We start from the raw sequence: 14,286 nt of genomic DNA, 5'->3' as shown, positions 1-14,286 counted from the left end.
TTTTCTTCAGAAAGTGACGCGAATTACTAGCCATATTTGTCTATGAGTGCCCCGGGAGCAAGTTGGCACCTCAACAAAGTGGAGTCCATGAACCAGCTGCCTGTAACTTTGCATTGGGTTATCGCCACCGGACCATTTTCACCCCCAGATTTGAAGAGAGCCATGATCGTCTTTTGAGACCATCGGGGTGATATTCTATGATTTTTGCGAAAAAATTAACACATTGTCCAATGGCTCACACAAGGTTATGAATGAGGACAAATCAAGATTTTATATTATTATTTTTTATTTTATTTTTTTTAAGATATTTTTGGGGGATTTTATGCCTTTATTCCCGATGCACTGCCAGGCTACCTAGGAGCCTAGGTGCCTGGACTGCAACGCCAGTGGTCCAGGCCAGGACAAATCAAAACGTCTAATTGGGGAAGTACATCGTCCGGAGTTAAGTACCAGAGCAGGAGTCGTCCCATTGTGTACAGTTTGTATTAGACGTGTACCATATTTATTCCCTTACTATAAATCCTTTTTAACCATAAAACAATCGTTTATCTTGTGAGGACCAGGGATGTTGTCCTCACAATGTCTATTTCACACACACATACGCACGCGCAGGCACGCATGCACGCACGCACGCACATCAATCAAACCGGCTCACCGGCTTGGAAATGCTGTTTGCCCTTGTGTGTCATTGCTAAGTCCATTATCTAAGTCTCCATTATGCATATGCATTCAAGGGAGGCTTGCACAAATAATAGGAGAGGATTGACTATGCAAAAGAAGAAAAAAAAAGCATTCCGCTGAATTTACTATCATCAGCTTGCTGTTTGTTTACCCCAATCTTTCCTTTCTTTTTTGTGCCAATTTAGTCGTGAAGCCAATTTCAATATTTTTTCCACACACGGTGACAGAGACATTTTCTACTGGGAGGGCGTAATGCAAGTGGAGGAACAAGTTATCCTCTTCTTCTGAACAGGCATTCTAACCCAGTGGTTCTCAACCTGTGGGTCGGGACCCTCAGTGGGGTCCCCAAATTATTTTGGGGGGTCCCCAGGTGATTAGCTTAATGTGAAACATTGTTTTCTCACTCAACAGTAAACAAACCAACATAAATGTAAGTGTATAGAGGGAATCTGCACATTTCTAAATTGACAATTTAAGGACTTCCCTACGAGGGAGAGGACATGTCCATGATGATCGTCCTGCCCCGGCAGGAGGTGCCCCTGGCCTCCCTGGAGCCCATCATCAAAGCGTCGCTCCTGGAGGAGTGGGCCAACAACGTCAAGAGGCAGAAAGTAGAGGTCTACATGCCACGGTGAGACACACGCACACACAGTGCCACTGAGCTGGTTTATAAAATATTCATAGTTGCAGGTTGCTTTAGTTTGGGTTTGTTTCTGGAGTGTAGTTGCTTGCGTTCAACACCACCACATCTAAAACAAAATAAACGTACAATTTTGACCTAGCTTTGCTTTGGAGTTGATCGATTGGTATAGGAATTGATAGTTGTTTTACGTTACTTTCTCCTCATTGGCTGGGCCTTTAGCCAATGAGGGAGCAGCGTTCTCGTCTTCTCGAGACGTCACCACCTCAGCAAGGCTAGTCCACAAGGCGCAATCTGGTATAAAAGGATTGTGTCATTTCGTGTTTTTGTAGAGATTGTCAGTTTGAATGATGCCATTGTTTAATCAACGTAATGCATGCGATGGCAATCATGGCAACATGTGCATAAAAACAACCACATATTTTTGAGCGGTGCTAACCGTTCCTATACGTGGCTGTGCGCGTGTCTGTAGCCTTTCTCCTCAGCGTTTTGCCATAGTAAAATGTGTGTACGTAGCATCATGTTTGTCTTGTGATGTCAGATGTCGTATGTCTGTAGCCTTTTTCCTCAGCGTTTTGCCATAGCAAAACTTGTGTGTGTAGCATACCCTGTACATCCTAGACTCAAATCCTAGTCTGGACGTTACACAAGCACGACCACCGCCCACTTCACATTGGGTGTGATTATTTTTGGAATTTATTATCAGTTAAATAATTTGTAGTTAATCTTGTTTTTAAATTGATTTATTCGTGTGGTTGCCAGGGCAACCACATTATTACTCTGGGGAATTTTGCAGTTTTTACAACTCTTAGTCTCATTGACTTGAATGGGAAACTCCATATATAGTGAGTAACTTTTAGGTATCTGACCTTTCCCATTGATTTTGAATGGGAAACACCATATATAGTAAGGTAACTTTTAGGTATCTGACCTTTCCCATTGACTTTGAATGGGAAACACCATATATAGTGAGTAACTTTTAGTGATGTAAGAGTAAGGTAACTTTTTAGGCAACCACACTCGCAATTTCCCAAATTGCAATTTCTCTAGTTATATTATATTGTAGTTATTGTGACCGTAGGTCGCAGTTTACTATGAACTATGAAAACCGCCACATCTTGTCTGTATGTGATTAACGCCTCAATGTCTATACTGTAGCTGCTGACCTGTTTGTTGACATTGTGACCATATATGGAGCTGACCTCTACATCTGATTCCCAGATGATGCCCTGTTAGGGCAACCACACTAGTAGAATCCATTTTATGCCCCTCAATATTAAGCCTGGGAATGCCCATACAATAGAATCCCTTTTATTCCATCCCATATTGCGTGACTTCTCTTCACTGCCATCAGCCCAAGGTAGAGAACCATGCCCCCTCCACCTACCACAGACATAATGATCAAGATGATAATGACGATGTCAATGCCAGTGGGAGGTGGGGCTTTGGTTGGTGGCACAGGCTTGGCAGTAACGCCAGGTCTAGTGGGATCAGTTTCATCGACATCAGGCCCTGGCTTGGCAGTAACGCCAGGTCTAGTGGGATCAGTTTCATCGACATCAGGCCCTGGTCTTTCTGTGGGAATTGTGACATCAGAACCTGGACTGACTGTGGGAATGATGACGTCAGGCCATGACGTTTGTGTGGGAACCATGATCTCAGGCATGATTTCATGAGTTGGAAGAGCAGTGACAGTGAGTTGGAAGGTCATTGTGGAGAAAACGGTTCCTGTGTGATTTTGCAGTGAACAGCGATACGTCCCCTGTTGCTCCACACTCACATTATTCATCAATAGGTAGGAGTCATTGCTCACCTTCAGAGGCTTAAAGTCGCTGTCAGCTGGTTGGTTCAGTCCTGGAGTCCACTCAAAATGGTACTGTTTGGTCCAGGTGGGAATCACCAGGCTGTGCCAAGGCAGAGAACAGTTCAACCAAGCCTCATCACCCTCCTTGGCCTGTACGTAGTACTGTCCGCAGTTCAACTGGTGGGAAGGAGAGGAGCAGTTGTAAAGTTCAGAGTTGCAGTCATGGTCCTCACAGTTCACCACGGGTTGGTATAAGAGTCCACAATTATTGTCTACGCATAATCCATCATCTATATGTTGGTCCAGGATCTCACTGCAATCAATCATCAACTGTGTCAACTTTGTAAACACATCTCCTGTGTGCGACGTTTTCTTTAAGTTGTCAAATGCTGTCCGGAATTTGGCGACCACTTTCGCCAGGGTGTTTTGGACAATTACACCACTGTGTCTTTTACTGATGTTCATAAATGTGGAATCTGCGTTTCTAACAATCTTCTGCAGACGAAGTTGATCCTCGTTGTTGAAAGTACTAATGAAGGCATTGAGTGGGCTGTGGAACCCCACCTGGCTACACTGAAGGCAGCCGCTGGCCTTATGGGCACAGAAGAGCAGTGCCAGGAACAACCACCAAACAGATGGCTGGACTCGCATCTTGAAGAATCCTCTACTTGACCTCTGTTTTTCTCTGTTCTCCTCTTTCTTGGCTTCCAGTGCCAACAGTGTTTGCTCCTCGGGCCCCTCGTTGTCCTTCGAACCCTCTGCTCTTCTGTTCTGTTTCTCAGACCTGTGCTCTCTCTCCTTGGACGGTTTGTCTCCTCTAGTTAGCATCTTTTTTTAGAGAGTGCAGGGTGCTTAAATCATTGACCGCCAATGACGTAATATGACGAAATGTAATCCTATTCCTACGTCTGGCTTTGTGTGTAGGTCCCTATCTCCGTATGAGCAACTCCATGTATGGAGATAACTAACATCACGGACAGAACAGATCACCAGACATATTTGGCTTTGGGGCCAGCCAATGAGGAGAAATGTGATGCCCACATACCCTCAGACAGCTATTCACGCTCTGCTGGTTACACTTGTTGTTTTCTTCAGAAAGTGACGCGAATTACTAGCCATATTTGTCTATGAGTGCCCCGGGAGCAAGTTGGCACCTCAACAAAGTGGAGTCCATGAACCAGCTGCCTGTAACTTTGCATTGGGTTATCGCCACCGGACCATTTTCACCCCCAGATTTGAAGAGAGCCATGATCGTCTTTTGAGACCATCGGGGTGATATTCTATGATTTTTGCGAAAAAATTAACACATTGTCCAATGGCTCACACAAGGTTATGAATGAGGACAAATCAAGATTTTATATTATTATTTTTTATTTTATTTTTTTTAAGATATTTTTGGGGGATTTTATGCCTTTATTCCCGATGCACTGCCAGGCTACCTAGGAGCCTAGGTGCCTGGACTGCAACGCCAGTGGTCCAGGCCAGGACAAATCAAAACGTCTAATTGGGGAAGTACATCGTCCGGAGTTAAGTACCAGAGCAGGAGTCGTCCCATTGTGTACAGTTTGTATTAGACGTGTACCATATTTATTCCCTTACTATAAATCCTTTTTAACCATAAAACAATCGTTTATCTTGTGAGGACCAGGGATGTTGTCCTCACAATGTCTATTTCACACACACATACGCACGCGCAGGCACGCATGCACGCACGCACGCACATCAATCAAACCGGCTCACCGGCTTGGAAATGCTGTTTGCCCTTGTGTGTCATTGCTAAGTCCATTATCTAAGTCTCCATTATGCATATGCATTCAAGGGAGGCTTGCACAAATAATAGGAGAGGATTGACTATGCAAAAGAAGAAAAAAAAAGCATTCCGCTGAATTTACTATCATCAGCTTGCTGTTTGTTTACCCCAATCTTTCCTTTCTTTTTTGTGCCAATTTAGTCGTGAAGCCAATTTCAATATTTTTTCCACACACGGTGACAGAGACATTTTCTACTGGGAGGGCGTAATGCAAGTGGAGGAACAAGTTATCCTCTTCTTCTGAACAGGCATTCTAACCCAGTGGTTCTCAACCTGTGGGTCGGGACCCTCAGTGGGGTCCCCAAATTATTTTGGGGGGTCCCCAGGTGATTAGCTTAATGTGAAACATTGTTTTCTCACTCAACAGTAAACAAACCAACATAAATGTAAGTGTATAGAGGGAATCTGCACATTTCTAAATTGACAATTTAAGGACTTTTTAATACCTCTAAAATTACAAATTGAACATTGGCCAAATTGTCAAAAATTAGAGGCAGAAATTGTGAAAATAGCCGATCTACATGCTCACAACGTTGTGAGCATGTAGATCGGCTATTTTCACAATAGAACCGTGTTATCTTAGTGCTCGTCAGGGTGGGGGTCCCCAATTAAAGTATGATTATTTTGGGGGTCACAGCCTGAAAAGGTTGAAAACCTCTGTTCTAACCAACCTGTAACTAACCTGTAGGAGTTGCTAGTGCAGCAACAGAGATTGCCATCCACGCCCGGCTTCCGACCCTCGAACATAGCCATTCTCCTCCGCGGTGGTGGGCAGGCACCTTTCCTCTGCGCCACACAGAAGCCCATCGGGTTGGTTGAAAAAAACGGCCATTTGGCTGCCGTATTCAGTGGTCAGATGATCAATCAATGTTCCGGCTTGGATCAATGGAACTAAAGGGGTATACTTTAAGTATCACATTGAAAGCTCTTTTAAATACGTTTTAAAGAAAAATACCATGCCTTTTTTTTTGGCCTCGACCCACTGGTTGGGAAACGCTGCTCTAAAGCAGTGGTTCTCAACCTGTGGGTCGGGACCCCCAGGGGGGTCCCCACATTATTTTGGGGGGTCCCCAGATGATTAGCTTAATGTGTAACATTGTTTTCTCACTCAACAGTAAACAAACCAACATAAAGTTTAAGTGTATAGAGGGTATCTGCACATTTCTATAGTGTCAATTTAAGGACTTTTTAATACCTCTAAAATATCAAATGAAACATTGGCCAAATTGTCAAATATTAGAGGCAGAAATTGTAAAAATAGCCAATCTACAACGCCTGTGAGCATGTAGATCTGCTATTTTCACAATAGAATCGGGTTATGCAAAAAGTAGTCTTAGTGCTCGTCAGGGTGTGGGGGTCCCCAGTTAAAATATGAATATTTTGGGGGTCGCAGCCTGAAAAGGTTGAGAACCACTGCTCTAAAGAGCAGGTGCGGGTAGGCTACATTAACTCATTCTGTGCCAATGACGTCTCTTGACGTTTTTTTTTTCCAAAGGCGTTCAGTGCCAATGACGTCTTTGACGTCTTTTGAGTTTTTTGCATAAAAAAAAAACAAACAAAATTTTCAAAAAAATTCAAAAAAAATTCAAAAATCATGGGTGGCACATGAACCTTGGAGCCATTTTGGCATTTGGCACAGAAGACAGGAGGTTGTGGTGGAGATGTAATTGCAGCAAGGTGATACAGATAGGATTCGAAGGCACGGTGAGAATAAACAAACACAAGGAAATCTTTTCTCAACTCCCCCCAGGCAAGAAATCATCAATCGATCGCCTATAGATTAAGCAGTCATGCAATAATGACTCAACTGGGAGAAATTAAAGATGACCTCAAAGCTCCCCCACAATGTCCCATTCCATCACAGCAATGAATAGTCAAGCACTATCTGGTCTGGTGCATTTGTTTGTTATGGAGTTATGGATTGCACAGACTTAGGCTTGTTCTTGTTCCATTAACAAACACATTTATAGAACCAGAAAACACACATTCAGTGAATGCCCAAGTCCTCTGTAATACACAGATCCATACCACTAATGTCCTGCCATCTCATTACAGAAGTTCATTTTGTGAAGTAAGCCATTTACCATGAGAGGGAGTGGGTTGTTGGTTGATTTACCACTGTTTCGGGGTTGTGGCACGAGGCGAAGCCGAGTGCCAAACAACCCTGATCAGCCAACAACCCACGACCCTTGAATGGTAAATTGCTTTTCTACCACTTTTACCATATAAATGAAAGAAAACACAGTTGTAACTTGCAAGGATATTTAGTTACATCAAGTGCAACACAACAGTGGGCGGGGTCCATAAGCCAACTCAAGGTTGTTGACTGATTTACCACTGTTTTAAGCCAATCAGAATCCAGTATCTGAACATGTGACCACAAAAAGTGGTAGAAGTTCATTTTGTGATTCTTAGTGCATTTGCTTTTTTGAGCAACAGTCTAAATTCAGTTTATCTCAGTTGGAATTGAATTGCATCCGTCCAAAACGTTTCAGTATTCTGTTACTTTATTAATCAATTCCATTTCAGCATCACTGGATTTAGCTTTTCTTTTCGGAGCTGGTTGACGGCTCCATATTGCAGAGATTCCACAATTCTTAAATAAACTTAAATGAAACAACTGTGACTACTAGCCAGGTCCATTTTGCTGACTGTGTAATTAGCTGTTGCCGTAGTAAATCAGTAAATCACAGAAAATGTTTCATGTGTGTGCATGTGGCCCTGAGTACTGTACTGTACTGTACTGTACCTTGTTCAGGTTCAAGGTGGAGCAGAAGGTAGACCTGAAGGACACTCTGCAGGCTCTGGGCATCAGGAACATCTTCACCAAGGATGCTGACCTCTCTGCCATGACTGGTGAGATGGCAGGAACACACACACACACACACACACACGCACACACGCATAGCACACACACACACACACACACACACACACACACACACACACACACACACACACACACACACACAGAGAGAGATTCATATTCTGTGTCTCTTGGCTTGTAACTTTAACACTGCTGCTTTGCATCATGTGACTGGTAAAGCGCTACACAAAAAAATATACATTTTATGTAAGATTAAAGAGGATTTTAATTGGTCAAACAGGCAACAAAATACATTTTTACATAACATAAAACCTTAATGGATTCTTATATTTCATAAAAGCAAAGCCTCAATTTCTTATATCTTCAACTCGTTGCCTGTATGTAGAACAGCAGGAACATAACGTGCAGTAGTTTTAGAATGCTAATACCGCAACATCATAGTTGTATAAATTATGCAGTTGTTGTTTTAAATAGAGGGCTGGTGTGGGGGGAACTCCTTTCATACTATTTCACAAATAGCATGAAAGGACTGGGACTTGGCCCAACAAAAACCTTCAGTTTTTCAGAGATTTCTTTCTTTAACCACTGCACACATACAGAAATACATTGAATACTCAACCACAGACAGTCATGTGCATAATATGAACAAGAATGAGCACATGACGGACAGGGAGCTAGACAAAGTGAAGCCTGAAATTAAATGTGCCATTATTCCATTGTCACCTAGGCCTACATAAGGAGAAAGAAAGAGACTAGTTGAGTAAAAAGAGACTGAAATTAAATGAAATTAAGCAGCATGTTGAGCAGTTGATCCAACGTGCCTGTTCCTTACTGCAGTGCCTCACTTCAGTAGATATAGTACAGTAAGGTAACCAGGGTAACTGGTCAGGTCAGTGCTGTCATATAATGCAGTAAAAATAGATCCAGAAGGGGGGGAGAGAGAGAGAGAGAGAGAGAGAGAGAGGGAGAGGGAGAGGGGGGGATAGAGAGAAGGGGGAAGAGAGAGAGAGATGGGGATAGAAGCTGTTATTTAAAACTTACATACCAGGGTACCAGAGTTGTGGAATTTTGTATCAATTAGTAATTGTGGAGGCAAACGGAGTCGGAGACACTTGACATTATAAGATAGAAGTTTCATACATGAGCTCATGGGAGCAGCACATGAAACATTCACAGTGGTGGTTCATTAGGTCTCTGGGGAAAGCAGGGAGAGAGCCTTACTTACTTATATACACAAAGATAAGATGGAAATGTGTTTGTGTCATCATGGGACCAAGCTGTACTCTAAACAACAGATATCAGGCCTGTGCTACTATGTCACCTTGACCTCTATGATATTCAGATAGTCAGAACATATCGTGCGGGGAAAGACATGATAATAACAAAATGAGGTATAATTCTTTCTACTAATAGCCGATCTACAAGCTCACGAAGCCTTTTCGCTGAATGTTCGCCTGGAGAGTAGGGATGCTCGGGTTCAATTTGGTTAAAAGAATAGAGGATAGTGGTCAGTTGAGGGGGTTCTAAGGATCCCAAGCAAAATGAATGTTAGTTATGCACCCTTATGGGGCTTTTAAGCCCTTTGCACACAGGACAGTTGCGTTTTTTTCGTTTGCGGCATGAATAAAACGCATTGGATTTGGTGTGCAAGGCTGTGCGGAATCGGCGCTGCGGATCCAAAAAGGAGTCATAAAAGGAGTGATGAGTTTTTTACCGCATGCGACAAGACGCACAAATCGAACTGGGTTCGATCGAGAAAAAAACGTAATTCGGAGCCGGTGTGCATGAGGTCATAGAGAATCATTGTTTTCTTTTCAAAAAATTATACTGTCCGTTTTATCCGTGCGGTTAAACGCGCCTGTGTGCAAAGGGCTTAACTCTGACAGTGTACAAATGGAACCAAATGGACCTGCAGCGCAGGGGTCCATTTGGTTCCAAGTCGGACAGATGGAACAGAGAGAGCAGAGCTTCTTCTCATTAACCTGCCAATTCTTATTACTATGAATCAACTAGCATTTACCACAATACAACCCCAATGGGAGTGGAGTGGAGTTTAGTGCATATGGTTTTAGTTTGAGATTACTTATCCATATCAACAGCAACTCACTCTCTCACAAACGTCCTCACATCTCAGCAAGTGTGTGTGTGTGTGTGTGTGTGTGTGTGTGTGTGTGTGTGTGTGTGTGTGTGTGTGTGTGTGTGTGTGTGTGTGTGTGTGTGTGTGTGTGTGTGTGTGTGTGTGTGTGTGTGTGTGCGTGCGCGTGTGCGTGCGTGCGTGCGTGTTTCCCAGACGGTAAGGACCTGTACATTGGGAAGGCAGTGCAGAAGGCCTACCTAGAGGTGACTGAGGAGGGCTCCGAGGGAGCTGCTGGATCAGGTAACCGTCATTATCATCATCATCATCATTGTAAAGTCCCTTTGTATTGGTACTTTCTCAAAGACATTGTAACCACTTAACCTGAAAAATACCTAAAAAAGTTCCATCTAGTTCCATATTGTACAGTACATGATTTTAGGAATTCAGCTGCATTCAGCATCTCTCCTACTAAGTTCTCTCAAATATCGTTAAACACTGCCCCCATCTGTTAGTGTGTGTTAGTGACACAGGAATCCCACTCACCCCTCTCTCTCTCTCTCTCTCTCTCTCTCTCTCTCTCTCTCTCTCTCTCTCTCTCTCTCTCAGGAATGATAGCCCTGACGAGGACTTTGGTTTTGTATCCACAAGTCATGGCAGACCACCCATTCTTTTTTGTCATCAGAAACCGGAGGACAGGTGTGTATGTGTACCTACTGCAGTGGTTCTCAAAGGTTTTACCCCATAACTATGAGAGTGATCTATGATCTGATTGGCCCACAGTGTGCCCACCCAGGTCTCATTGGTTCTGAATGGGGTCAGTCAAAGAGGATTTAATTGACTTTTGTCCAGCATTTATTTGTAAAACAAAACCAGTGCACTTTGTGATCTTTAGCAAGCTAACACCATGGAAAACCTACAAACTATAAGACCGTGACTGACCACAGACTCGCAAGCGAGTAGAGTGACGAGAGATGAGACATCAGCACTGCATGTGTGTGTGTGTGTGTGCTTGCGTGCGTGCGTGTGTGCGTGTGAGCCCGCGTGCGTTTGTAATGCCAGCGGGCTGAAAATCTGACACATATTCTGTGTGGAGGGCCGAAACAAGTGGAGTGGAACATTTGTGAAAAGGGTCTATTCTACTGTTTCAACACAGACGTTGTGTGTTGTGTTTATAGTGTAAATTTATATTGTGATGATGATGAAAAATATGATACACCGTGCAGCCTACTGTCTACCCACTATCCACAACACACACACACACACACACACACACACACACACACACACACACACACGATTCACAACAAACAGCTGCAGCTTTTCAGCATTGATATTAATCAGAAATAACAAAGACTGAATGTGACCTTGGAGTCCAACAGAGCCATAGTCTTGTATATGAATGAGAACATGAGGCTGTTTAGTAACCGACAGATAGCAGTTGGCTTGAAGTCTCTGCACTTCTGAATTGTGCCCCCTATTCCAGTGTGAAAATGACAGAGTACTGATTATCAATCATTCAACCTAACCTAATGACACAGATAACTACAGGACGGATTAGATCGTCTTTAATGCACACTTAACCACTTTCAGCCTGGCATCCTCATTTCAAGCTATTCATTATAGGTGACAAATTAAAAAATGCAATGAAAATAAAACTATCTTAACACCTTTTTAAACCATTAAACAATAAAAAAAAAATAACTTGTAGATCAGCTATTTTTTTTTAAATATGGCTTACGTGTTAAAAATTCCAGGATCATCATTACCTTTGGGTTTAACGTTTGGTCCCTCCCCTCCAATGCATTATCAATTGACATTGTCCAATATAATTATATTTGTTGGGTGGAAACCTTGAATGTCCAAAACCGTTCATTTTGTGTTTATTATTTAAAATTTTATCATTTAAAAACTATTTAAAATAGAGATGCATGCAACAATTCTGTTCCTGTGCTAAACCTGCCTGTCTGTCCTGATACCACAACGTAACACGTGATCCAAGAGGGCGATTGCAAGAGGGCGGATTAGACCCGTACTTCCCGTTTCTGCGTGACGTAGGTGGATACCTTTAGGAGGCGGAAGCATGTTTGGAGTCTATTCATTTACAATGAGAGAGCTAACGTGAACACAGAGCAAAATAATAGTTCAGAAGCTATGGTCACTGAACTAAATATTTGACCCGATCATCACAAGCCTCATAATATTAACTCAATTGTCATGCTAAAGTGGCTTTTTTCAGTGACACAACAAAGGAGAAAATCGACTTTGTTATTGCTCTTTATTAGTCCCAGCAACACACTCTCGCGGGATCTATAGCACCAGTAAACAGGACGTGCGCGAGATTTGCCATCAGAGCCGGCGCCCACTTAGAAGTCTATTTGTAGGATTTGTGTACCATGTTGCACTCTAGTGGATCCAATGAGGTTGGGCTATCTTCATAAATTAAATATCTTTGACGTGATCCACTCTCCTCCTCCCAGGCTCCATCCTGTTCATGGGCAGGGTCATGACCCCGGAGGTCATCGACCCTAACGACCACGACTTTGACTCCATGTAACCGCTGCCTATCTACAGTACCTACCTTCTGACCCGCCAGTCCAGATCCTACCTACCTACTGACCCGCCAGTCCAGATCCTACATACCTACTGACCCGCCAGTCCAGATCCCTGCGAGATGCCATCCCACTACGAGGTCACACACTCACCGCCAATCAGATCCCTGACGTCATAAAACGCTACCTATCCTCTCTCGCCATCTCCAGCTGCGTTTTATACTCTTTATGGAAATATTATATGAAGCCAACGTTGAAATCCTCGATGTTCGTCGTTTTAACTCTGAGAGTGACAAATAGGTCCGTTTGGTTCCTTCTGTACACTCTCAGAGTTACGAACGGCTGAATTAACACAGATGATTTTACAGTGTATGTTATTATATTGAAATATCACATATAATGTGACTGTGTTTTGATACTGTACGCTTTGAACACTTGGGAGAAAGAGATGTAAATATTATACACATTAAGGGTGGTTTGTACTATATTACTTGCCGTATATCAGACAGAAAAGAACGCCTCATATAATCCACACACTATCCCTTTAAGTTCTGTAGTCACACACATGCACACGCACGCGCACGCACACACACACACACACACACACACACACACACACACACACACACACACACACACACACACACACACACATTTTCGGTCCTTATATATACATACAGTATAGGCCTACAGTATATACAGTATATATCATCAACACTCTAGTTTATCCAAGCAGTGTACTTTGCGTTCCACATTTGAATTATCTTCCTGTACAATGATCATTGTGTTCTATATATAAATATATATAAATACAGAAATTAAATATGCTAGATATTTATTGCAACAAAATAAAAAGAAAAAAGCATATACTGATATTTTGTCCTCACACCATGACAAGTCTTAGTAACACCATTTCAGACAGTATTTAAGTCGGTTCTGGGTTGTTGTTGTTGTTTTGTTTTGTTTTTTTCAGTGGTTCTTAATGTGGGGTCTGGGGACCCCCATGGGTCCTTGAGGGGGTTCAAGGGGGTCCCGAGCAAAATTGTTGATTGTTAGGAACCAAATGGGCCCTTATGGGGCTTTAACTCTGACAGTGTACAAATGGAACCAAATGGACCCTTATACGGGTGCATTTGGTTCCATTTGTATGCTGTCAGTGTTATGGGGGTCCATAGTGGGGGTCCATGAAATTAAAAGGGTTTGAGAACCACTGTTTTACGCTATAGGCACATGGCTAAACTGCTGGTGAATTCCTACTATGCCTTATATCACATTATACATTGTTGATTCACAGCCCTGGTCAGATGAGGGTTAAGTGAGTACAGAGAGAGAGAGAGAGAGAGAGAGAGAGGGATGCTGTGTAACTATGGTGTGTTGCCGTGGAGATGGCCTAGGGCGTGCGGTTGTGTTGGAAACCACTGCAGCATTATGGGATGTACTGTAAATACAGTACGACACTAACACCAGCTGTACTCAGTCTTTTACTCAATAATAAAACATGAATGTGTTCCAGGTATACGGAATATGGCGTCCTCCTCTTTGCTTGGTGAGGTTTCTTTATAGTTGATGTTCATCTCTGATTTCCAGCATGCACTCTACTCTACTGCAGGGTTCCCCAATTAGTTTTCCCCAAGGGCCGAATTATGTCTAGGGTACCAAACCGAGGGCCACAACATTGCAGGGGGTGACGTTTGTTTTGAATTTATCATTTTAAAAATTATTTTAACTAGTGAAAACAGCCGATCTACAAGCACACAACGCCTCGCGGTGCGAGGCGTTGTGTGCTTGTAGATCTGCGGGCCGCGGGCCGCAAATGGCCCGCGGGCTGCCTATTGGGGAACCCTGTTCTACTGTATTCACCTGTTTCCACTGGAGTTTACTGGAGATTATTTGGACCT

General features: G+C 43.0%; 1 protein-coding gene across 1 annotated transcript in view; it reads left to right on the top strand.

Moving 5' to 3' along the window:
• The window catches only part of serpini1 (serpin peptidase inhibitor, clade I (neuroserpin), member 1), a 52,986-nt gene extending 39,616 nt beyond the window's left edge, over positions 1–13,370 (top strand). Inside the window, exons 6-9 of the mRNA XM_080731212.1 lie at positions 7,694–7,791; positions 10,053–10,139; positions 10,446–10,535; positions 12,317–13,370. Of these exons, the coding sequence (XP_080587338.1) occupies positions 7,694–7,791; positions 10,053–10,139; positions 10,446–10,535; positions 12,317–12,393 (352 nt within the window). The 3' untranslated portion in view covers positions 12,394–13,370. The remainder of the gene's footprint in view (positions 1–7,693; positions 7,792–10,052; positions 10,140–10,445; positions 10,536–12,316) is intronic.
• The last annotated feature ends 916 nt before the right edge of the window (positions 13,371–14,286 follow it).

This window comes from Nannobrachium achirus (genome assembly GCF_963921795.1).
Source record: "Nannobrachium achirus genome assembly, chromosome: 8".
In the NCBI taxonomy this organism is placed as follows: Eukaryota; Metazoa; Chordata; class Actinopteri; order Myctophiformes; family Myctophidae; genus Nannobrachium; species Nannobrachium achirus.
This window is presented reverse-complemented; position numbering and strand designations above follow the sequence as displayed.